The following is a 25,024-nucleotide window of genomic DNA, read 5'->3' as shown; positions in this document are numbered from 1 at the left end:
ATGTTTTCTACAATTGACCTGCTGTCACATTTTCATCACATCTTCTATAACCCTACTCTGGATATGTGAGTGCATTTCTGTTTAGGACTACATGTTCTGTTTATTTGCTAAATAGATTTCTCAGTGAGAATAACCTGTATAAGTCAAGGTTGAATGGAAAAAATATCAACCATTGTTTTGTTTTTTTCTCATTCATTGTAGATTGAGACAAAGGACATTTCAGCCAGTCATGTCTCTCAACCAAATGATCTTTGCTTACGCTTGTTTCATCTTGGGAAGATGTTGGTTAGGTTACAGATTGCTTATTGCAGCTTCAAAACATGAACCTTTATTTTCCAGGTTATGTTTAAAAAAACAAAATGATAACCTATTCAAGTTTGACTCCTACGTGAATGTGTTGTGGTCACTTTTGTTCTGTAATTTTGGTACATAAATTACAGCTGTTGCCGTTTTACATGTCAGAGCAGTTTACCGATCTACATGTACACAGCTAGTCTGTAGATAGCACACCCAACTACCTCATCCCCATATTATTACTTACCCTCTTGCTCTTTTGCGCATCATCTGCACATCTATCACTCCAGTATTAATGCTAGATTGTAAATACTTCGCCTCTATGGCCTATTTATTACCTACCTCCCTACTCTTCTACATTTACACACACTGTACATATAGAACAATATTTTCTATTGTGTATGTTCATTTGTGTAACTCTGTTTCTGACGCACTGCTTTGCTTTATCTTGGCCAGGTCGCCGTTGTAAATGACAACTTGTTCTCAACTGGCCTACCTGGTTAATTAAATAAAGGTGAAATACATTTTGTTAAACAAAACAAAAGTTTTAATATCGCTATTCATCACTATTTGAAGATTAAATATTTGGTGTTCGAGGTTGGACACAACGTTTACTATTTAGAAAAAGTAACAGCTTTGAGTTTAGACTTTTACAATGCTTCATCTTGGCCAGGTCGCAATTGTAAATAACTTGTTCTCAACTTGCCTACCTGATTAAATAAATAAAAATGATTCTCAGTAGGGAATACTTCAGTTTGGCCGCACGGTGGCGCCAATGGACAAACATTCGGCAGATTTAAAACTGGCGAAGCGGATGCTGTCACTCAGGCGAAAGGAAACGTCTCTTCAGCGTGGCTTTTTCAAATGAGCATCACCGCAGAAACATTAAGACTGCCGGTTTTCCGATTTTGCCTTTAAAATACAAGTCTGCGTTAAAACGCTATGCGTAGGATACGAAATCAATCTTTCTTTGCGGCTTTGCATTGTCAGTGGATAATGTTAAAATGTCACAAAAGTATAACTACATCAGCTAACAATTTAAACTAAAGAGAATGACTATTTTATGAAAGATAAGTGAGAAATTGCTATATTTCTAATATTTCATTGTGTATGTATATGAGTGGTGCAATGCTTAAAATTGTTTCTTGGTTCTTAAAGATCCTATCACGGTTTAAATGTATTTCCTGTTTGCTTGAGATTTAGCCACGTATATTATCCTAGTAACACCCTCTAGTGGTTTATAGTCTCATGTATACTGAACAAAACTATAAATGCAACATGCAACAATTTTCAAAGATTTTACTGAGTTACAGTTCATATAAGGTAATCAGTCAATTTAAATAAATTCATTAGGCCCTAATCTATGAATTTCACATGCCTGGGAATACAACCGATATGCATCTGTTGGTCACAGATACCTAAAAAAAAAAAAAAGCAGGGGCTCGGATCATAAAACCAGTCAGTAGTTGGTGTGACCACCATTTGCCCCATGCAGCGCGACACATCTCCTTCACATAGAGTTGATCAGGCTGTTGATTGTGGCCTGTGGAATGTTGTCTCACTCCTTCCTCTTCAATGGCTGTGAGAAGTTGCTGAATATTTGCTCTGTTCACAAAGTTGACATCAGCAAACCGCTCACCCACACGACGCCGTACACGTGGTCTGTGGGTGTGAGGCCGGTTGAACGTACTGCAATTTTTTTTTTTAAACTACGTTGGAGGCGGCTTATGGTAGAGAAATGAACATTAAATTCTCTGGCAACAACTCTGGTGGACATTCCTGCAGTCAGCATGCAGTCAGCATTCCTGCAGTCAGCATTGAGACATCTGTGGCATCTGTGACAAAATTGCAAATTTTTGAGTGGCCTTTATTGTCCCCAGCACAAAGTGGAGCTGTGTACTGATCATGCTGTTTAATCAGCTTTTTGATATGCCACACCTCAGGTGGATGGGTTATCTTGGCAAAGGAGAAATGCTTACTAACATGGATGTAAACAAATTTGTGCACAACATTTGAGAGAAATAAGCTTTTTCTGCATATGGAACATTATCCTAGTGTAACGGATGTGAAATGGCTAGCTAGTTAGCGGTGGTGCGCGCTAAATAGCGTTTCAATCGGTGACGTCACTTGCTCTGAGACCTTGAAGTTTTGGTTCCCCTTGCTCTGCAAGGACCGTGGCTTTTGTGGAGCGATGGGTAACGATGCTTCGAGGGTGACTGTTGATGTGTGCAGAGGGTCCCTGGTTTGCGCCCGTGTATGGACGAGGGGACGGTCCATAAAGTTGTATTGTTACACTAGTTCTGTCAAACCGTAACGCTATGTGCTGTGCACAGCATTTGTCTTACTATCTTTTGCTAATAAATACTAATTATTTGGTTATTCAGAGTTTGACTATTTACCCATGCAACAGAACTATGCAGTGTATATTGATTGGACTACAGAGGAAAAAGTTTACTACCTGTCTCAGCTAAAGTTAGGAGGAAAAGACTCAGCGTTAGGTTCAAACTCACCCTACTAAGTCATAGGAAGTGTTGCTGGACTTTTACTGCTGTATGGTTCAACTATACTACTGTGGCATCGGATGCACATATTTTCATTACAAAATACCTTATAACGTCAAAGCCAAATATCCTACAATCTTCCTTCTGGTGGACACTGGAGAAAATACAACCCATACTATGTGTTTATTCAAAACGTCAAGAGAGATGCAAGTACATTTGGTCCAAAGAAACATACTTTATTCATAACTGATATCAAAAGGAAGTTAATTAGTCAAAAATAATCAACATTTACACGAGTTTCAAATTAGTTTAAAGTTTTGTCACATGAACAAGTGAAGTGGAATGCTAGCTCTTTCCCAACAATGTAGTCTTCAATGTTAAATAGTATAACGTTGTTGTTTTAACACGAGAAATGAAGCTATTTGCAGGGTCTGTGCCAGTACCAAATGTACAGAGATACCAGAGGGGTAGAAATGTACATGTACAGTATGTGGGGAAGAAAACAGTGACTGGTAGCACCAGCAATTATAATAATGATCAACATAGCAGCAGCATAAGTGGTGGGTGAGTGTATGTGTGTCAGTGTAGGCCTGTGCAAGAGTGTGTGGGTAGAGACCCGTGAGTGGCATGTAGTCAGTGCAGATAGACCATGGGTGAGGGTGGGCGGGCTGCCATTAATTAGCTGTTCGGAAGTCTCACTTCTTGGAGTCTTTGGCTATTCAGAAGTCTTAGTGCTTGGTCATAGAAGCTGTCTCGGGGCTTGTTGGTCAGAGGGGCAATGCTTTTGCGACACAGCTCTGCCAGCTCAATGTAAGAATCCACCACTTATAGTATATAGGAGAGGTCGCAATTTACGAGACAAATTGGTCCATGCCAACTGCCAGCCACAAAATAAAATGGTAGATATTAAATGCTGAGGTTGCGCACAGTGAAACAACATGAAGTGTGAATATTTCTGCCACCCACATACAGGAAATGGGTTGGAAATCAATGACAATGTCAATGTCCTCATTGTGGTTTTACAGACGTGTTTAACACGTTTTATGTACTCACTTTATTAGAATACTTATGAAATTCACATTGTTATATTTGGTAACACTTGCTTCTTTTCCCCCGACTCCAACCGTGTGGGTGGAGTAATGTCTACATACAAGTGAACATGATAAACACTGACAAAAGCCCCGGACGAAGGCCTTGAGGCCGATACGTAAATCAAAAGAGCAGCGATACTAGCAGCAGTGTGCGGGTTTCTTGTTTGTTCTCATCAAGGCTTAGTTATAGTAAAACACGTCAATTTAGGTCTTTTTGCCATTTCCTTGCAGAAGTGATATTTTGGTAGACTATTTTAGTAGTAAATCTAGCTCTTTTTGCCCTAGTTTTTGAACAATCGTGATGTAGAGGCACGTCACCTCAAGGGAGGGGTTCGGTATGAAATACACTCCCTTCTAGATGTGCTGGGTGGTACCGCCTTCTGGTTTCATTTAGAAACAAGCACCTTATTTGGCAATGGAGTGTACCAATATATAGTGGAGTGTACCAATATATTTAGAATGACGCTTCCTTGACTAGATTACTGACGTTACACAAAATTCAAAAAGGCAGCACATTTCCGCATAATGTCCAAATTCAACGTTTCTTTATATAGTTCCCGGGACCAATCTGATAGTTAATTTGACCATTGGAAAAAGAGCTACTGCAATACAAATTGAATTGAGTCTCTAATCTTCGCTTTCAAGGTGATGAGTACACTTTTCTTCCGAACACAATACCACAATAAATGTGAGTCCATAATTAATCGGGTTTTTTTTGCACCGCAAGTGGCAATTGTGGCCTTACCACTGTCCAGAGCTGCATTTGTTCACGATGTACAACACTTTGTTATCAGTGAGCGCCACTGAACTTCTGGTGAATTTGCTTCAAGGGAGAAAGTGTTGATCTAGACCGGGTTCAGTATGACGCAACGTTTTGGAACGTTCAGATAGAAATACCGTATGTAGAACAAACCTCTCTGACATGTAGAATAAGGAATTACCCCACCCACAATTTCTCACCGGAAAGCGTTGTTTTTTATATATATTAGGTAAAGGCTGAAGTTGGGGTTGAAAGTAAACGTTTAAACGCGTTTTGCCAGAGAGGACGAAGCTAATATTTGCACGCTATTTATATAGGCTATCGCAATTGTATTTTTCGTCCATGTCAAATGTAACGTTATAGGCGGAACAGAATACCAACTTGTCGACTTTCATTCCGGTCAAAATGTCTAAACTACAGTTGCTGAACGTGTATGTTACTGAACGACTAACAGCGGCTGTTGCAGAGATATCCGTGGCGGTCGACAGAACAGTAGTAGAGTTGTATGAAGAAATCTCCCGTTCTAAGGAGGAGAATAACCGTCTGCGGAGGCTGTTGGATTTGGTTTTCAACCCGGAGATAAAGTTATACAGAGCAGGTTTGTATTGACCAGTTTTGTTTATTTAACCAGACAAGTCAGGTTAAAACATATTCTTGTTTACAATGACAGCCTACCAAACCCTGACGACGCTGGGCCAATGTTGCGCCGCCCAATCACGGCCGGTTGTGATACAGCCAGTTACTGTATTGGCTAGACAAGTATCTCCTTCACGGAGTTGAGTGCAGGCTAAAGTTTTTGAAATTAACCTCCGACTCTCCAGTCGCTCTACAGTCGATACTTAAAACATGTACATTATTAAACTAGGGAAGTATAAGCATTCAGGCTGCACAGACTGGATGGAGGCTAGTTTAGAGCGCTGGTTCAATTGTGATTGAGAGCATAAAAGGTTCAATGACTGAAAAATGGATGTCATTGTTGCAATACTTTGTGTGGGCAACATACTATCATCCTAAATTGACATGTTTAATTATTTTTCCATATCAAATTGTATATCGCGCTAATTTCCCTAATGTTGACAGTTTGTCTCTAACTCACCTTACAAACTTGCATTTTCACCCCATAAAATTCAGTGGAATTACACATCCCTTTTACTTCATATTGGTGGAGTTAGTATACAAGTTTAGTCATCATAATGACGGAAGATACATTTAGAAATCAACTGTACAATACTGTTACGCACGCCTCTATGAAGAGGGAACGCAACACCCCGCTACAACTAAACTCGCCGTGAAGTGAAAAAGGTATCGACTGTAGGTGCGAGTAAGAATGACGACAGAATGTGGTACCGTTTACAAGGACTTTATTCCTTTACACGGTAATATGGGGAAAAGGGGCTGGACGGAACCAAAACAAAGAAAGTAAATCTCAAAGCCCCCTGTCCTATCTTGCCTGCCCATTACTTACCTAACTTAGCACCACCTGGTGCCCTAACCAAAATACAGGGGGTGGTCCGCCCAGGTCTTACCTAGTGTGCCTAGACAGTGAATATACTACGGGTATATGTATGCCCGCGGGCCTCTTGCCTAAACACTCCCAAGGTGCCTTCCCCTTCTCCCCTGGGAACAAATGAAACAGAATATTAAACAATTTCACAAACAAACTAAGAAACAAAGTACATCAAAAAAGCTCTATGAGCAACAAACTCACAAAACATACCAACTTCCCAGCAAATCAACCTCCAGCAAAATTCTCTCTATCACAATCAATCACTCTGCAATGACCTCAGCAAAATCTCTCTCAGCAATCCCTACCTCCAAATCTCTCTCCTGAACAGAACACTGGCTTTTATATAGCTTCAGAATGAATGTGTAATTGGAGACAGCTGTGTCTTGACGAGGGGGCGGGGTCAGCTCTCCAATTAGCCCTGGAGTCAACCAATCAGCTGCTTGAGGGATTTCAGGAAGCCATTTCCTGAAATAAAACACATGCAAATACACAAACTACAACACATAAACTGGGGAACGTAACAAATACCAAAGATAGATTGCTAAATGTTTGTGCAGGACGTAGACCCTGGAGTTGTACCGTCTAAATCGCTGTGAAATATACACACAATTATGTGGATAAGCTATTTCAGTAATCCCGTCGCTGACAGGTGTATAAAATCAAGTAGACAGCCACATAGACAAACATTGGCCGTAGCTTTTTTTTTGTTTGTTACCCCTTTTTTCTCCCCAATTTCGTGGTATCCAATTGTTGTAGTAGCTACTATCTTGTCTCATTGCTACAACTCCCGTACGGGCTCGGGAGAGACAAAGGCTGAATGTCATGCGTCCTCCGATACACAGCCGTACTGCTTCTTAACACAGTGCGCATCCAACCCAGCCGCACCAATGTGTCGGAGGCTACACCGTGCCCCTGGCAACCTTGGCTAGCGCACACTGCGCCCGGCCCACCACAGGAGTCACTGGTGCGCGATGAGACAAGGATATCCCTACCGGCCAAACCCTCCCTAACCCGGACCTAGGCCAATTGTGCGTCGCCCCACGGACCTCCCAGTCGCGGCGGGTTACGACAGAGCCTGGGCACGAACCCAGGGACTCTGATGGCACAACTGGCCCTGCAGTACAGCGCCCTTATCCACTGCGCCACCCGGGAGGCCTTAGAGCTCAGTAACTTTTAACGTGGCACTGTCATATAATGCAATCTTTCCAACAGTTTGTCAAATTTTGGCCCTTCTAGATCTGCTCCGGGCGTCTGTAAGTGTTGTTATTGTGAAGTGGAAGCGTCTAGGATCAACAACGGCGGTCAGCACAATAACTGTTAGTCGGGAGCTTAATGAAATAGGTTTTTGGCCGAGCAGCCGCACACAAGCCGAAGATCACCAACCGCAATGCCATAGTGTTCTCAGCCTGTGGGCATCATGTGTGTAGTGATCCAATATCCATAGCCATTAAACAGTTATCACTGACCCTCGCTCAGCCTTACTCACCTAGAGCCCAGCGCCGAGCCTTCTTACTAGCAAAGTCACTTTCTTGAGAGGTCTCATCATGGAATCTCTTCCTTTTCCTCTGGTGGCTGTATTCCTTGCTGAATTGAGGTGCAGCATCCATTTATGTTGCAATCAGTGTTGCCTCAGACAGGAGAGACTCCCATTCATCTCTTCCTTTAAGGCTCTGATATTGGCTGCCTTCTGTGTCAAGTGAGATTTTTCCTGACTGGAGAATTACATTCCTGTCCTCAATGCATTGCAGTATCTGCAATTATGCCAAATGACATGTCATTCAACACAATGCTGCTCACCTCCTTCAGTTGGGAGTAGGGCTGGTTCATGGGGATGGGGAGACGGGGCTGGTTGATGGGGAGACGGGGCTGGTTGATGGGGAGACGGGGCTGGTTGATGGGGAGATAGGGCTGCTGAGCCTGAAGCTGCATCTGTTGGGCCTGGCACCAGGCAGGGGATAGCTTGCTAAAAGTTTGCCTGCATTGATTAAATGTCAGCTACAAGAGGAGCGAAATGTAAACACTCAGAACTTTCTGTGAAGATATTAACTAACTAATGTTAGGGGAGCAAAAGTAGCCTATTTCACTATGGACTAAGCTAAACAGGTTCATTTCCACCACTCACGGACTACACCCACCTTCCTTTGTGAAAAGTTGGTTGACACACTTTTACCCATTCTTTTCTCTCCTCTTTCTTTTCTCTCCTCTTTCTTTTCTCTCCTCTTTCTTTTCTCTCCTCTTTCTCTTCTCTCCTCTTTCTTTTCTCTCCTCTTTCTTTTCTCTCCTCTTTCTCTTCTCTCCTCTTTCTCTTCTCTCCTCTTTCTTTTCGTTTTTGGAAGCCAGATTTTTCTTTAGGAAGCTGAGACAGTAATGCTCCACCGGCACTCCTCACTCCTCACTCGTCGCAATTCACTGCTGGCAAGTGCAGTTCGCGCCTGGTTTGGGGGCATTAGCTGAATTTAAAAACATCAGAAAGATAGCAAGTTAATGTTGGAAATGTAACAGTATAACTTCCGTCCTTCTCCTCGAACGAGGGACTCTCTGCATACAGACAACAGTCATCCTCGAAACATCGTTACTCATCGCTCCATTAAAACCGCAGCCCTTGCAGAGCAAGGGGAACAACTACTTCAAGGTCTCAGAGCTAGTGACGTCACCAATTGAAACACTATTAGCGTGCACTACCGCTAACTAGCTAGCCATTTCACTTCGGTTTCACAAAGAGAATTGTTCATGACTGCAATTGTATTGTTGAATCATTTAGCTAGCGGTTCAATCGGTGACGTCACTCTCTCTGAAACCTTGAAGTAGTTCTTCCCCTTGCCCTGCAAAGGCTGCGGTTTTAATGGAGCGATGGGTAACGATGCTTCAAGGGTGGCTGTTGTCTGTATGCAGAGAGTCCCTGGTTCGAGCCCAGATAGGGGCGGGGGACAGAAGCTATACCGTTACACGGTTCTAAATCCAGTAAAACAGAAATTATAAATTAGCAAGCTAACTTTAGCTTTTTCTACATATTTCAATTACATGTTTCAGGGACCAGAGGAAAGAACTTCGCATTCAGCTTTAGATTGAAATCCTCTATTGAATTATTAACAACTTTATATGTCCTATTGTTTCTCTATCAGATCCCCAGCAGCTCACTTTCCTCAAATCTGAAGAGGATGTTCCCACTGAGCAGCAGGACTGTGAGCAGGAGTGGCGAGTCAGGCTGATTCATGAGGGCCCAGAGCCCAGACTGATTAAAGAGGAACTGCTTACCAGTCAGGAGGAAGATGAGCTTCTAGAGCTCTTGGATACCAACGACTCCATATTCACTTCTTCCTGTGTGGAAAGTGACTGTGATCAGGAGAACCCATCTCAGCCCTCACATCTTCACCAAACCCAAACTGTGGAGGACAGAGAGAGGGACTCTCTACTCACCAACACATCTATAGAGATCAAACTAGAACCTGATGTAGAGGACTACAGAGTATCAGAACCAGCCAGTGACTCTCAGCCCCTCTCCGCAGTAACTCTAGACTGTTCTGCAGCTCAGAGTGAAAACAGGAAAAGTGATGAGGTGGAGAGTAGAGGACAACAATCAGGATTTAAGACACTCAAGTCAAAGAGAAAACAGACAAAGAAAGGAGAAAGGTTCCATACCAGAACTGGAGGCAGGAGGGGTAAATCCAAGGTGTGTAGGAAGACTTTTGTGTCAAATGTTTTCTTTTATTTAATATGTATGGAAAGTGCACACAAAGATGATATAATGCCAGCGTGGAAAATACTTCAGAATGTACAGGGTTTCCCCTATATTCACTTAGCAGAGTTAGTTCTGTGGTATATATTAGTTCTGTGGTATATATTAGTTCTGTGGTATATATTAGTTCTGTGGCATATCTTAGTTCTGCCGAGACGCTCTTTTAAGTTACTATGTATATTTGCTGAATTTAGTTTTTTGGGGGGTAAATGCAGATGCCAACCCCACGCTTCAGCCTATTTATTAAAAGCAGCTATGCTGCATCTGTTGGTCTACATGTTATAAGTCTTTGACAGGGAAAACATTTTAATATGGTGTTCACAATTTAATCTGAATTCATTTTGAAGTAGAATGTCCTTTTTTTAAGAGTCACCAGAAGTGACCCAGGGGGAGATCCTGGATTTAAAAGGGGTTTAGGTGGTGGGTGGGTCAATGGACGGGTCGACACGGCTGAATTCTTTCTGGGCTCTGGGCAAGAACACTTTTGAGATCTTGACGTCTGAGGGAATTTGTGTTTTTAAAGCAAATTTCCTGCAATCCTATACGTTCTGACATGAAGCTGAGAGAAAATGCTGCAGTTTTAAAGCAAATGTCCTGTAATTCTATGCATTTTGCCATGGATAAGTTTACAGTGTTTCTCCATCACTTATTTATATATAGATATAGATAGATAGATATAATGACCTGCCCAAGCCTTTTATATACAGAGAACACCCTGTAGTGTGATTCCCGTGTGATTCCCATGTGTGCAGAAGCGTTCATTCCGTATGTGTGGGGAGTGTGAGCCATGCAGGAGGACTGAGGAATGTGCTCAGTGTGATTTCTGTAAAGACATGAAGAAGTTTGGAGGATCCAATAAGATCAGACAGAAGTGCAGACTCAGGCAGTGTGACGTCCACGCTCCGGGTGAGTCCATTTCATGCTCCGGGTGAGTCCATTCCATGCTCCGGGTGAGTCCATTCCATGCTCCGGGTGAGTCCATTCCATGCTCCGGGTGAGTCCATTCCACCCGCTCGGGGTGAGTCCATTCCACCCACTCGGGGTGAGTCCATTCCATGCTCAGTTGACTCCATTTACATTTCACAGACGCTCTTATCCAGAGTGGCTTACAGGGCAATTAGGGTGAAATGTATTGCTCAAGGGCACATCGACAGATTGTTCACCTAGTCGGCTCTGGGATTCAAACTAGCCACCTTTTGGTTACTGGCCCAATGCTCTGAACCGCTTGGCTACCTGAGTCCATAGAGAAAGGGTGCATTTGGACCATAGTTAGTTTTAGCATGGGCAGCACCTAAGCAACCACCAAACCTCACCAAAAGGAGGGGGTGCCTTTATTCATTTACAATATTGAAGCATCTGACCTTAACCCAACACCTAGTGACCTCATCAAGAGGTTTGGATCTGTTTTATTTCTGCATAGTCACTTCACCCCCACCTACAGGTACAAATGACCTCAACTAACCTGTACCCCCGCACACTGACTCGGTAAAGGTACCTCCTGTATATAGCCTCGTTATTGTTATGTTGTTACTTTTTTTTTCTCAAGTTTATTTGGTAAATATTTCCTTAATTCTTCTTGAACTGCACTGTTGGTTAAGGGATTGTAAGTAAGCATTTCACAGTAAAGTCTACACTGTTGGTTAAGGGATTGTAAGTAAGCATTTCACGGTAAGGTCTACACTGTTGGTTAAGGGCTTGTAAGTAAGCATTTCATGGTAAGGTCTACACTGTTGGTTAAGGGCTTGTAAGTAAGCATTTCACGGTAAAGTCTACACTGTTGGTTAAGGGCTTGTAAGTAAGCATTTCACGGTAAGGTCTACACTGTTGGTTAAGGGCTTGTAAGTAAGCATTTCACGGTAAGGTCTACACCTGTTGTATTCTGCGCGTGTGACAAATAGTTTGATTTGATCACTTTACGTAACAGCTAAGATGTTGGGTTGACAGTCGCTGGACCCTGGTTTGAGTCTGACGTGGCTTCAGTATATTTGATGCATGATGTTCTCTCTCTGTCTCTGTGTGTGTAGAAATGCTGCGTGTGAAGGTTGAGGAGAGCAGGCGGATCCTGAGGAGAGGAGGACATTCTTCTGACTACAGTGAGAATGAGATGGAATGTGATGAAGCTGCACGCCCGTCACTATAAAAATGCACTGAACCAACATGCATGGTTGTTGATGACACTGATGTTTAGATGAACAGAATGAAATAGTCTCTATAATGCACAGCGCTTTAACTCAGACAGCTGTTTGTAGCTGCTGGGAAAGTGTTTTAAAGCCTAAACTTAACTCAGGATGGAACTTTCCAGTGCTACTGTTTTTGTCATGTCATATTTTTATTAAAACAAAATCAGACAACCACATAGTAGAATAGTAGATCTATTTATCTAGTCTGCTTGTTGTGTGTTCTATGTGAGATAAATATTCCTCTCGAGGTGCATTCAAGTTGTGAGAGCCATAGGAGGGAAACCGGTTCTCTGACAAGCAGTCAATGCACAGCAATTCTTAATGTTATCTCGCAAAAACACTTTGAAAGCAGTTTTGTCCCTTAAAAAAAATGAGGGGGAACCCAGTTTTACATTGCTACCACGTTTATTTCTCTACTCCTTCAATCGCGTGTGGCATCGTTAAACAAATGCAGAGTTTCAAGCTTTAGGTGCAACAGAGCTCTTAAAGGGGGAAGAAAGGAAGTTAAATAATTCTTTAAATAGAAACCTTTTTTGTGTGAATAATTATTTATATATTTATAATAACAATCGGGATGTTTGGTTCAATGGGGGTAAATGTAGATTATAAAACCTTTCATCAGTTGGCTATAGGCGATGATGCTTATTGCTAATGGCTCATCTGATAATATAGACGGACCATGCCTAGGCTTTATGCATAGTCCAATATCTGAAAATAATTTAAACATTGTTTTTACCAATATGTTTTTGGGCCCATTTCTGGAGGTGGAAATTATATTTCAGGTGGTGACATTTTGTCTTTGATTTTAGAGTAGAATGACTCAGCTTCTCAGTCCTTCAACATACAAATTATCCCGGGGGAGGACCCCGGACCCCCTAAGCAAGGACACTGGAGTTGGTCAAACTCATAGTTTAATACATGTACCAAATGATCCCTTTTCCCCTAAACGCATGATGGTCATGACTTTCTTAGACAAAAGGGGAGATTATCTTGGGATTTTTTTTTATCTTTGGGATTCTCTTTTTGTTTTAACCACTGAAATTGTAAAGGTTTGTGTAATTAACTTCCTGTCTCTCGTGTTGGGCGAGGATTCTGGCGCTTCCTGGTCTGGAAGTCAGCGGTCAAACAGATTGTTTGGAGATGTGCGACACTGGGGAATTATCCCAGGGGAGGATAGTTTGTATGGTTTCATTTCATGTCCTTTGGACAAGGGTTCACACTGCTTATTGAAATGTGTACTTTTTATGGGAATTCGGATGGTATTGCCTGAATGTCTTACCTGTGATTTATTGCCTTATTGAAGCCATGTAACAATTGATTGGTTGATCAGTTTCCTGTAAGGCTATACGAAGCTCTCATTTGACAGTGAGGAGAAAGGGTTATGCCAGGAAAGAGAATACTTTGAGGCGTGTGTGTGTAATTTGAATATATTTTTCAACGGTGTACATGTATCTTGTGAATCCTGGAACTCTGGCACTTGTTAAAAAAAATGCGCCTGCATTTAGTGAGCACTCATCCTCATCACTGATCCTAACCCTTTTCTGTGAGTCTTCACAAGGTTTTCACACACTGTTGCTGGTATTTTGGCCCATTCCTCCATGCAGATCTCTAGAGCAGTGATGTTTTGGGGCTGTTGCTGGGAAACATGGACTTTCAACTCCCTCCAAAGATTTTCTATGGGGTTGAGATCTGGAGACTGCAGGACCTTGAAATGCTTCTTACGAAGCCACTCCTTCGTTGCCCGGGTGGTGTGTTTGGGGATCATTGTCATGCTGAAAGACCCAGCCACGTTTCATCTTCAATGCCCTTGCTGATGGAAGGAGGTTTTCACTCAAAATCTCACGATACATGGCCCCATTCATTCTTTCCTTTACACGGATCAGTCGTCCTGGTCCCTTTGCAGAAAAACAGCCCCAAAGCATGATGTTTCCACCCCCATGCTTCACAGTAGGTATGGTGTTCTTTGGATGCAACTCAGCATTCTTTGTCCTCCAAACACGACGAGTTGAGTTTTTACCAAAAAGTTTTATTTTGGTTTCATCTGACCATATGACATTCTCCCAATCTTCTTCTGGATCATCCAAATACTCTCTAGCAAACTTCAGACGGGCCTGGACATGTACTGGCTTAAGCAGGGGGACATGTCTGGCACTGCAGGATTTGAGTCCCTGGCGGCGTAGTGTGTTACTGATGGTAGGCTTTGTTACTTTGGTCCCAGCTCTCTGCAGGTCATTCACTAGGTCCCCCCGTGTGGTTCTGGGATTTTTGCTCACCGTTCCTTGTGATCATTTTGACCCCACGGGGTGAGATTTCGAATGGAGCCCCAGATCGAGGGAGATTATCAGTGGTCTTGTATGTCTTCCATTTCCTAATAATTGCTCCCACAGTTGATTTCTTCAAACCAAGCTGCTTACCTATTGCAGATTCAGTCTTCCCAGCCTGGTGCAGGTCTACAATTTTGTTTCTGGTGTCCTTTGACAGCTCTTTGGTCTTGGCCATAGTGGAGTTTGGAGTGTGACTGTTTGAGGTTGTGGACAGGTGTCTTTTATACTGATAAGTTCAAACAGGTGCAATTAATACAGGTAACGAGTGGAGGACAGAGGAGCCTCTTAAAGAAGTTGTTACAGGTCTGTGAGAGCCAGAAATCTTGCTTGTTTGTAGGTGACCAAATACTTATTTTCCACCATAATTTGCAAATAAATTCATTTAAAATCCTACAATGTAATTTTCTGGATTTTTTTTCTCATTTTGTCTGTCATAGTTGAAGTGTACCTATGATGAAAATTACAGGCCTCATCTTTTTAAGTGGGAGAACTTGCACAATTGGTGGCTGACTAAATACTTTTTGCCCCACTGTATTACTGCCATTTGATTTAACGATCTCCTGTGGTATCTATTTGCAGCCGTGGCACAGTGATCAAGGGTTCATTTGACCCTGTGCAGCATAAAACAGCCATCAAGGTCAAACATCAAGAGCTGAGAAAGTGGCGGGACAAGGAGAAAGTACAACCTTCTCCATAACATCAAGGTCGGCATTGTTGGTGGTGCAAAATCGCGGTTAATGCCGCAATCTTCTATTGCTATATATTTATTTGGAATTTTAAAATGAATGATGTACCTATAGACTGTTGTAGAACATAGTTTAGAAATGCTTCAGTCATGAACTGAAACTAATGTGGATGGTCATCCCACAAGCAGCAACACATTACACCATATGTAAATTACATGAGGTAGGTTTCCATGGCGACATATTTCCATGCAAATATTCTAGTTTGCATAAAGAACATGTGCGGTTACCCACCCGTGGCGTGGTTCCACCAAACAAGACTTAAAACAAGACTTAAAAGTAGTGCACATACTTTAACTTAAAGATGCCCTCCTGGATCTTAAGCATAACATATTGCACAATTGGATTTGTAACATATCACACGAAATGGATGAAATAGTACACAATTGGATGATGTAGTACACAAAAAATGGGTACCAGCTTCAAAACTATTGGCTGAAATTAGTGCATTCATTCACTTTTACCAAATTTTGTTACAGCCTTATTCTAAAAATGGATTAGATGTGTGTAGATTGAGGAAAATACAATAACACATAATGACGAAGCAAAAACAGGATTGCAGAAATGTTTGCAAATGTATTCCAAATAAAAAAAACGGAAATATCCCATTTACGTAAGTATTCAGACCCTTTACTCAGTACTTTAAGCACCTTTGGCAGCGATTTTAGCCTCAAGTCTTCTTGGGTATGACCCTATAAGCTTGGCACACCTGTATTTGGGGAGTTTCTCCCATTCTTCTCTGCAGATCCTCTCAAGTTCTGTCATGTTGGATGGGGAGCGTTGCTGCACAGCTATTTTCAGGTCTCTCCAGAGATGTTCGATCGGGTTCAAGTCCGGGCTCTGGCTGGGCCAATCAAGGACATTGAGACTTGTCCCAAAGCCACTCCTGCGTTCTTGGCTGTGTGCGTAGGATCGTGGTCCTGTTGGAGGGTGAACCTTCTATCCAGTCTGAGGTCCTGAGCCCTCTGGAGCAGGTTGTCGTCAAGGTTCTCTGTACATCTTCCCCTCAATCCTGATAGGTCTCCCAGTCCCTGCCGCTGTAAAACATCCCCACAGTATGATGCTGCCACCACGCTAAACCGTAGGGATGTTGCCAGGTTTCCTCAAGATGTGATGCTTGGCATTTGGGTCAGAGAGTTCAATCTTGGTTTCATCAGACCAGGGAGTCTTGTTTCTCAGGCCTAAAATCATGACATCATTCAACATAACAATGCAGGTCCAAATACACTAGCTCACTTGAATAAGTAAACATACACTACATTAACAAAAGTATGTGGACACCTGATCACCTCATTCCAAAATCATGGGTATTAATATGGAGTTAGTTCCCCCCTTTGTTGCTGTAACAGCCTCCACTCTGAGGTTTCCTATTAGATGTTGGAACATTGCTGGGACTTGCTTCCATTCAGACACAAGAGCATTAGTGAGGTCGGGCACTGATTTTGGGAAATTAGGCCTGGCGTTCCAATTCATCCCAAAGGTGTTCATTAGGGGTGAGGTCAGCGCTCTGTCCAGGCCAGTAAAGTTCTTCCACAGCTATCTCGACAAACCACTTCTGTATGGACCACGCTTTACGCCCGGGGTCATTGTCATGCCGAAACAGGAAAGGGCCTTCTCCAAACTGTTGCCGAAGTTGGAAGCACAGAATCATCTAGAATGTCATTGTATGCTGTAGCATTAAGATTTCCCTTCACTGGTAGTGAGGCCTAGCCCGAACCATGAAACAGCCCCAGAACATTGTTCCTCCTCCAACCTTAGTTGGCACGATGCATTGGGGCACGCAGTGTTCTCCTGGCATTCCCCAAAGATTTTTTACACGCTATAGCACTCGGCGGTCCCGTTCTGTGTGCTTGTGTGGCCTACCACTCCGCGGCTGAGCCGTTGTTGCTCCTAGACGTTTCCACTTCACAATAACAGCACTTGCAGTTGACCGGGGCTGTTTCAGCAGGGCAGAAACAATATGAACGGACTTGTTGGAAAGGTGGAATCCTATGACAGTGCCCCATTGAAAGTCACCGAGGTCTTTATTAAGGCCATTCTACTGGCAATGTTTGTCTATGGAGATTGCATGGCTGTGTACCTGATTGTACACATCAGCAACAGGTGTTGCTGAAAAAGTCAAATCCACTCATTTGAAGGGGAGTCCCGTGTATTTATATTGTTTATTTGTTTAGCAGGCAGTTTTATTTTGATGAACACATTTGCTGTTTGTTAACTATTACACTACTTACTATAGGATGTTACATTTAGAAAATATATTTACAGCTTTGAAAAATGCCACAGTTCCCATCGTGTCTTGTGTAGTTAAAAAAATTCTAAATAGTTTTTATACCAAATTGAGTAAAACAAAAACAGATCTGTAAGGTGGAAGCAATATGGGTGAATGTGCTCCAACACGACCCTGATTAAGGTAGTAAAATGATCCACACATTCCAAGAGGTTGGCCTTATTTCTTTATTATTTCAACAGACATGGAGTCAGAGCCTTGCAGCATACCAGACAGAGCTTCAATAAAACAAAGGCAAGAGTACAAAACTAAAACTGCTCAGAAAATACTTACCTAGGCCATTCCTGGTTTGAGTGATAAAAATCAATCATTGCATGGGGGAGAGGAGCAGCATAACTAAGGGTGGAAGAAAAACAGGACCATTCCAATGGGGTAGTACTGAAACTCCTCAATTTATCCACAAGGTTTGGTCTTAACAAGCATAGTGCGTGACATCGAACAAGAGGACAAAGCCATCGAGAATATTTTTTGTTTTCTTACATTGACACATGACAAAATCCTTAAAAGTTGGCATTTGGGTGGGTGGGGGGGGGGGGGGGAGGAAGTGGTTATGATCTTTCTCTCTGAAATCTGATAATGAAACTATCTACTCAAATCCTGGCAGAGTTACCAAGAGCAGCTGCAAACTAAAGACAATGTTTTAACATGTTTAAGCTGATTCAATGTTTTTAGTTCAAGACGAGTGACTAGATCTTCAAACTGCGGTGCAACACAGTCCCTTTGTACTCTTATAACATCAACCTCTTATTACATATTCAATTATTACATGGAGGCTTGGGACTGGCTCTCAAACCTCAAGGCCCTAACGAGTCCCATATACACACACAGAAGGGAAGTGAAAAAGCCAAGGGGGGTCTCTTCTAGGCGCTGTATGGAGGGAGGGAGGGATGGAGAAGGGGTGTTCCTCCTCTCGTACCCAGTGTGGATGCTGTGGTTTGGGGGAAGAGTCTCAGGTGAAGGGCAGAGTGGTTCTGGCTCAGTCTGGCTCAGGGAAACCAACATGGATGGGATATGATGACGAGGGAGGTGAATGGCAGGGAGGGGGTAGAGGGAGACACACCTGCAGGCTCTACAACAGACAAGAGTCCAAGTCACAGGGGAGGGAGGCAGGGATGAAGGGGGCTAAAGGGGAGCATATAGGCTTTGGGCAGGAGGGTCAGAGTGGTGGGTTAGGGGCGATTGGGGGTCAGAGTTCAAGCCCAGATGCTTCTGCTGCTCTGGAGGGACTGGAGTTAAGAGGTCTGGGGGTTAGAGGTCAGGGTGGGGGCGACGTGCATCGATCGATGGGACGTCTGGTTCAGGGGGGGTCGTGTCCCATAAAGCACCATGTTCCTTTTTGTAGTGCACTACCTATGTCTCGGGCCTCGGTCATAGGCAGTGTACTATATAGAGAATAGGGTGCCATTTGGGACACACCCTGGGTCTGGGACTTCAGGCGCTCTCACTGCTCTCGACGGGCTGCAGTTTGACCAGGTGGTCTGGCTTGCTGCCGCTGGCATGACGCTCCCACATCTGCAGGTAGAGCTTCTCCAGATCCATAGTGTACTGCTTGGTGTTGAACAGAGGGCTGCAGATACGCTGCTTCCACACACGGGACCGGATCATCTTCAGACTGGGGGGAGAACCGGGTCAGTTACAGCAATGGTGAGAAGAGAGGGAGGCAGATTGAGTGTGAGAAGAGAGGGGAGGCAGATTGAGTGTGAGAAGAGAGGGAGGCAGATTGAGAGAGAGAGAAGAGAGGGGAGGCAGATTGAGTGAGAGAAGAGAGGGGGAGGCAGATTGAGTGAGAGAAGAGAGGGGAGGCAGATTGAGAGAGAGAAGAGAGGGGGAGGCAGATTGAGAGAGAGAAGAGAGGGGAGGCAGATTGAGAGTGAGAAGAGAGGGGGAGGCAGATTGAGAGTGAGAAGAGAGGGAGGCAGATTGAGAGAGAGAAGAGAGAGGGAGGCAGATTGAGAGAGAGAAGAGAGAGGGAGGCAGATTGAGAGAGAGAAGAGAGGGGGAGGCAGATTGAGTGAGAGAAGAGAGGGGAGGCAGATTGAGAGAGAGAAGAGAGGGGGAGGCAGATTGAGTGAGAGAAGAGAGGGGAGGCAGATTGAGAGAGAGAAGAGAGGGGGAGGCAGATTGAGAGAGAGAAGAGAGGGGGAGGCAGATTGAGTGAGAGAAGAGAGGGGAGGCAGATTGAGAGAGAGAAGAGAGGGGGAGGCAGATTGAGTGTGAGAAGAGAGGGGGAGGCAGATTGAGTGTGAGAAGAGAGGGGGAGGCAGATTGAGAGAGAGAAGAGAGGGAGGCAGATTGAGAGAGAGAAGAGAGGGGGAGGCAGATTGAGAGAGAGAGAATAGAGGGGGAGGCAGATTGAGAGAGAGAAGAGAGGGGGAGGCAGATTGAGAGAGAGAAGAGAGGGGGAGGCAGATTGAGAGAGAGAAGAGAGGGGAGGCAGATTGAGAGAGAGAAGAGAGGGGGAGGCAGATTGAGTGAGAGAAGAGAGGGGAGGCAGATTGAGAGAGAGAAGAGAGGGGGAGGCAGATTGAGAGAGAGAAGAGAGGGGAGGCAGATTGAGAGTGAGAGAATAGAGGGGGAGGCAGATTGAGAGAGAGAAGAGAGGGGGAGGCAGATTGAGTGAGAGAAGAGAGGGGAGGCAGATTGAGAGAGAGAAGAGAGGGGGAGGCAGATTGAGTGAGAGAAGAGAGGGGAGGCAGATTGAGAGAGAGAAGAGAGGGGGAGGCAGATTGAGTGAGAGAAGAGAGGGGAGGCAGATTGAGTGAGAGAAGAGAGGGGAGGCAGATTGAGTGAGAGAAGAGAGGGGAGGCAGATTGAGTGAGAGAAGAGAGGGGGAGGCAGATTGAGAGAGAGAAGAGAGAGGGAGGCAGATTGAGAGAGAGAAGAGAGGGGGAGGCAGATTGAGAGAGAGAAGAGAGGGGGAGGCAGATTGAGAGAGAGAAGAGAGGGGAGGCAGATTGAGAGAGAGAAGAGAGGGGGAGGCAGATTGAGTGAGAGAAGAGAGGGGAGGCAGATTGAGAGAGAGAAGAGAGGGGGAGGCAGATTGAGTGAGAGAAGAGAGGGGAGGCAGATTGAGTGAGAGAAGAGAGGGGAGGCAGATTGAGTGAGAGAAGAGAGGGGGAGGCAGATTGAGTGAGAGAAGAGAGGGGGAGGCAGATTGAGTGAGAGAAGAGAGGGGAGGCAGATTGAGTGAGAGAAGAGAGGGGAGGCAGATTGAGTGAGAGAAGAGAGGGGGAGGCAGATTGAGTGAGAGAAGAGAGGGGGAGGCAGATTGAGAGAGAGAAGAGAGAGGGAGGCAGATTGAGAGAGAGAAGAGAGGGGGAGGCAGATTGAGAGAGAGAAGAGAGGGGGAGGCAGATTGAGAGAGAGAAGAGAGGGGGAGGCAGATTGAGTGAGAGAAGAGAGGGGAGGCAGATTGAGAGAGAGAAGAGAGGGGGAGGCAGATTGAGTGTGAGAAGAGAGGGAGGCAGATTGAGAGAGAGAGAATAGAGGGGGAGGCAGATTGAGAGAGAGAAGAGAGAGGGAGGCAGATTGAGTGAGAGAAGAGAGGGGGAGGCAGATTGAGAGAGAGAAGAGAGAGGGAGGCAGATTGAGTGAGAGAAGAGAGGGGAGGCAGATTGAGAGAGAGAAGAGAGAGGGAGGCAGATTGAGAGAGAGAAGAGAGGGGGAGGCAGATTGAGAGAGAGAAGAGAGGGGGAGGCAGATTGAGTGAGAGAAGAGAGGGGAGGCAGATTGAGAGAGAGAAGAGAGGGGGAGGCAGATTGAGTGTGAGAAGAGAGGGAGGCAGATTGAGAGAGAGAGAATAGAGGGGGAGGCAGATTGAGAGAGAGAAGAGAGGGGGAGGCAGATTGAGAGAGAGAAGAGAGGGGGAGGCAGATTGAGAGAGAAGAGAGGGGGAGGCAGATTGAGAGAGAGAAGAGAGGGGAGGCAGATTGAGAGAGAGAAGAGAGGGGGAGGCAGATTGAGAGAGAGAAGAGAGGGGAGGCAGATTGAGAGAGAGAAGAGAGGGGAGGCAGATTGAGAGAGAGAAGAGAGGGGAGGCAGATTGAGTGAGAGAAGAGAGGGGGAGGCAGATTGAGAGAGAGAAGAGAGGGGAGGCAGATTGAGAGAGAGAAGAGAGGGGGAGGCAGATTGAGAGAGAGAAGAGAGGGGAGGCAGATTGAGAGAGAGAAGAGAGGGGGAGGCAGATTGAGAGTGAGAAGAGAGGGGGAGGCAGATTGAGAGTGAGAAGAGAGGGGGAGGCAGATTGAGAGTGAGAAGAGAGGGAGGCAGATTGAGAGAGAGAAGAGAGGGGGAGGCAGATTGAGTGAGAGAAGAGAGGGGGAGGCAGATTGAGAGAGAGAAGAGAGAGGGAGGCAGATTGAGAGAGAGAAGAGAGGGGGAGGCAGATTGAGAGAGAGGAGGAGGCAGATTGAGAGTGAGAAGAGAGGGGGAGGCAGATTGAGAGAGAGAAGAGAGGGGGAGGCAGATTGAGAGTGAGAAGAGAGGGGGAGGCAGATTGAGAGTGAGAAGAGAGGGGGAGGCAGATTGAGAGAGAGAGAAGAGAGGGGAGGCAGATTGAGAGAGAGAAGAGAGGGGAGGCAGATTGAGAGAGAGAAGAGAGGGGGAGGCAGATTGAGAGAGAGAAGAGAGGGGGAGGCAGATTGAGAGAGAGAAGAGAGGGGGAGGCAGATTGAGAGAGAGAAGAGAGGGGGAGGCAGATTGAGAGAGAGAAGAGAGGGGGAGGCAGATTGAGAGAGAGAAGAGAGGGGGAGGCAGATAGAGAGAGAGAAGAGAGGGGGAGGCAGATAGAGAGAGAGAAGAGAGGGGGAGGCAGATAGAGAGTGAGAAGAGAGGGGGAGGCAGATTGAGAGTGAGAAGAGAGGGAGGCAGATTGAGAGTGAGAAGAGAGGGAGGCAGATTGAGAGAGAGAAGAGAGGGAGGCAGATTGAGAGAGAGAAGAGAGGGAGGCAGATTGAGAGAGAGAAGAGAGGGAGGCAGATTGAGAGAGAGAAGAGAGGGAGGCAGATTGAGAGAGAGAAGAGAGGGAGGCAGATTGAGAGAGAGAAGAGAGGGAGGCAGATTGAGAGAGAGAAGAGAGGGAGGCAGATTGAGAGAGAGAAGAGAGGGGGAGGCAGATTGAGAGAGAGAAGAGAGGGGGAGGCAGATTGAGAGTGAGAAGAGAGGGGGAGGCAGATTGAGAGTGAGAAGAGAGGGAGGCAGATTGAGAGTGAGAAGAGAGGGAGGCAGATTGAGAGAGAGAAGAGAGGGAGGCAGATTGAGAGAGAGAAGAGAGGGGGAGGCAGATTGAGAGAGAGAAGAGAGGGGGAGGCAGATTGAGAGAGAGAAGAGAGGGAGGCAGATTGAGAGAGAGAAGAGAGGGGGAGGCAGATTGAGAGAGAGAAGAGAGGGGGAGGCAGATTGAGAGAGAGAAGAGAGGGGGAGGCAGATTGAGAGAGAGAAGAGAGGGGGAGGCAGATTGAGAGAGAGAAGAGAGGGAGGCAGATTGAGAGAGAGAAGAGAGGGAGGCAGATTGAGAGAGAGAAGAGAGGGAGGCAGATTGAGAGAGAGAAGAGAGGGAGGCAGATTGAGAGAGAGAAGAGAGGGAGGCAGATTGAGAGAGAGAAGAGAGGGAGGCAGATTGAGAGAGAGAAGAGAGGGAGGCAGATTGAGAGAGAGAAGAGAGGGAGGCAGATTGAGAGAGAGAAGAGAGGGAGGCAGATTGAGAGAGAGAAGAGAGGGAGGCAGATTGAGAGAGAGAAGAGAGGGGGGCAGATTGAGAGAGAGAAGAGAGGGGGAGGCAGATTGAGAGAGAGAAGAGAGGGAGGCAGATTGAGAGAGAGAAGAGAGGGAGGCAGATTGAGAGAGAGAAGAGAGGGAGGCAGATTGAGAGAGAGAAGAGAGGGAGGCAGATTGAGAGAGAGAAGAGAGGGAGGCAGATTGAGAGAGAGAAGAGAGGGAGGCAGATTGAGAGAGAGAAGAGAGGGAGGCAGATTGAGAGAGAGAAGAGAGGGGGAGGCAGATTGAGAGAGAGAAGAGAGGGGGAGGCAGATTGAGAGAGAGAAGAGAGGGGGAGGCAGATTGAGAGAGAGAAGAGAGGGGGAGGCAGATTGAGAGAGAGAAGAGAGGGAGGCAGATTGAGAGAGAGAAGAGAGGGAGGCAGATTGAGAGAGAGAAGAGAGGGAGGCAGATTGAGAGAGAGAAGAGAGGGGGAGGCAGATTGAGAGAGAGAAGAGAGGGGGAGGCAGATTGAGAGAGAGAAGAGAGGGGGAAGCAGATTGAGAGTGAGAAGAGAGGGAGGCAGATTGAGAGAGAGAAGAGAGGGAGGCAGATTGAGAGAGAGAAGAGAGGGGGAGGCAGATTGAGAGAGAGAAGAGAGGGAGGCAGATTGAGAGAGAGAAGAGAGAGGGAAGCAGATTGAGAGAGAGAAGAGAGGGGGAGGCAGATTGAGAGAGAGAAGAGAGGGAGGCAGATTGAGAGAGAGAAGAGAGGGAGGCAGATTGAGAGAGAGAAGAGAGGGAGGCAGATTGAGAGAGAGAAGAGAGGGGAGGCAGATTGAGAGAGAGAAGAGAGAGGGAGGCAGATTGAGAGAGAGAAGAGAGGGAGGCAGATTGAGAGAGAGAAGAGAGGGAGGCAGATTGAGAGAGAGAAGAGAGGGAGGCAGATTGAGAGAGAGAAGAGAGGGAGGCAGATTGAGAGAGAGAAGAGAGGGGGAGGCAGATTGAGAGAGAGAAGAGGGAGGCAGATTGAGAGAGAGAAGAGGGAGGCAGATTGAGAGAGAGAAGAGAGGGAGGCAGATTGAGAGTGAGAAGAGGGAGGCAGATTGAGAGACAGCGCTAGCTGGAGTGTGTGTGTTAGTCAGAGGTCCTTACTATTCCATGTCACAGCCCAGTTTGACAGCCACGTCCTCATATTCCTGTCTGGTGTGGGCGATGAGCTCGGGACAGCCCAGACACTGCAGCTGAGAGGCTGCCACGCGTGACGCCAGGGTCTCACCTGTACGGGAACACGTCACATTTAAAGACCGACCTGTCGTTCACCCACCACCATTACAACAGCACACAGAACCGTTCACCCCAATTATCTCTCCATTTGTTCCCATCACAGATTAGAAAGGAAATGACTGGGACGCAGAAACTCCCTCCAGCTCATGTCAACACCAATCCAACTCTGATTTGTGGAGGCTGTCAACACCAATCCAACTTTGATTTGTGGAGGCTGTCAACACCAATCCAACTCTGATTTGTGGAGGCTGTCAACACCAATCCAACTCTGATTTGTGGAGGCTGTCAACACCAATCCAACTTTGATTTGTGGAGGCTGTCAACACCAATCCAACTCTGATTTGTGGAGGCTGTCAACACCAATCCAACTTTGATTTGTGGAGGCTGTCAACACCAATCCAACTTTGATTTGTGGAGGCTGTCAACACCAATCCAACTCTGATTTGTGGAGGCTGTCAACACCAATCCAACTTTGATTTGTGGAGGCTGTCAACACCAATCCAACTCTGATTTGTGGAGGCTGTCAACACCAATCCAACTCTGATTTGTGGAGGCTGTCAACACCAATCCAACTTTGATTTGTGGAGGCTGTCAACACCAATCCAACTTTGATTTGTGGAG

General features: G+C 45.4%; 2 protein-coding genes across 25 annotated transcripts in view; one reads left to right on the top strand and one right to left on the bottom strand.

Annotated features, from left to right (window-relative positions):
• Positions 1 to 3,985: 3,985 nt before the first annotated feature.
• LOC110489154 (uncharacterized) lies at positions 3,986 to 12,243 on the top strand. 3 transcript variants are annotated; one of them, XM_021561761.3, is made up of 4 exons: positions 3,986 to 5,244; positions 9,276 to 9,823; positions 10,642 to 10,795; positions 11,914 to 12,243. In XM_021561761.3, the coding sequence occupies exons 1-4, from the start codon at positions 5,052 to 5,054 to the stop codon at positions 12,027 to 12,029; spliced, it is 1,011 nt and encodes a 336-aa protein (XP_021417436.1). In that variant the 5' UTR covers positions 3,986 to 5,051; the 3' UTR covers positions 12,030 to 12,243. The 3 variants fall into 3 exon arrangements, with proteins under 3 accessions (XP_021417436.1, XP_090054929.1, XP_090054928.1); XM_090198802.1 differs by having other exon boundaries at positions 4,295 to 4,574; XM_090198803.1 differs by lacking the exon at positions 10,642 to 10,795.
• Positions 12,244 to 17,576: 5,333 nt separating this feature from the next.
• Positions 17,577 to 25,024, bottom strand: part of LOC110489148 (UDP-N-acetylglucosamine--peptide N-acetylglucosaminyltransferase 110 kDa subunit) — a 42,264-nt gene continuing 34,816 nt past the window's right edge. For all 22 annotated transcript variants that reach the window (XM_090198785.1, XM_090198792.1, XM_090198789.1 and 19 more), the window contains 2 exons: positions 24,272 to 24,395; positions 17,577 to 19,035 (listed from right to left, as the gene is read on the bottom strand). In XM_090198785.1, coding sequence (XP_090054911.1) covers positions 18,855 to 19,035; positions 24,272 to 24,395 — 305 coding nt within the window. In that variant the 3' untranslated portion in view covers positions 17,577 to 18,854. The remainder of the gene's footprint in view (positions 19,036 to 24,271; positions 24,396 to 25,024) is intronic.

Source organism: Oncorhynchus mykiss, chromosome 14, assembly GCF_057628025.1.
Source record: "Oncorhynchus mykiss isolate SJ-2025 chromosome 14, ASM5762802v1, whole genome shotgun sequence".
NCBI classification, from domain to species: domain Eukaryota; kingdom Metazoa; phylum Chordata; class Actinopteri; order Salmoniformes; family Salmonidae; genus Oncorhynchus; species Oncorhynchus mykiss.
This window is presented reverse-complemented; position numbering and strand designations above follow the sequence as displayed.

Coding starts and splice junctions, on each gene's coding strand:
- LOC110489154 (XM_021561761.3), top strand. CDS start 5,052: ATGTCTAAACTACAGTTGCTGAACGTGTATGTTACTGAACGACTAACA. Junction 9,824..10,641: donor GCAGGAGGGGTAAATCCAAG/GTGTGTAGGAAG, acceptor CCATGTGTGCAG/AAGCGTTCATTCCGTATGTG. Junction 10,796..11,913: donor GTGTGACGTCCACGCTCCGG/GTGAGTCCATTT, acceptor CTGTGTGTGTAG/AAATGCTGCGTGTGAAGGTT.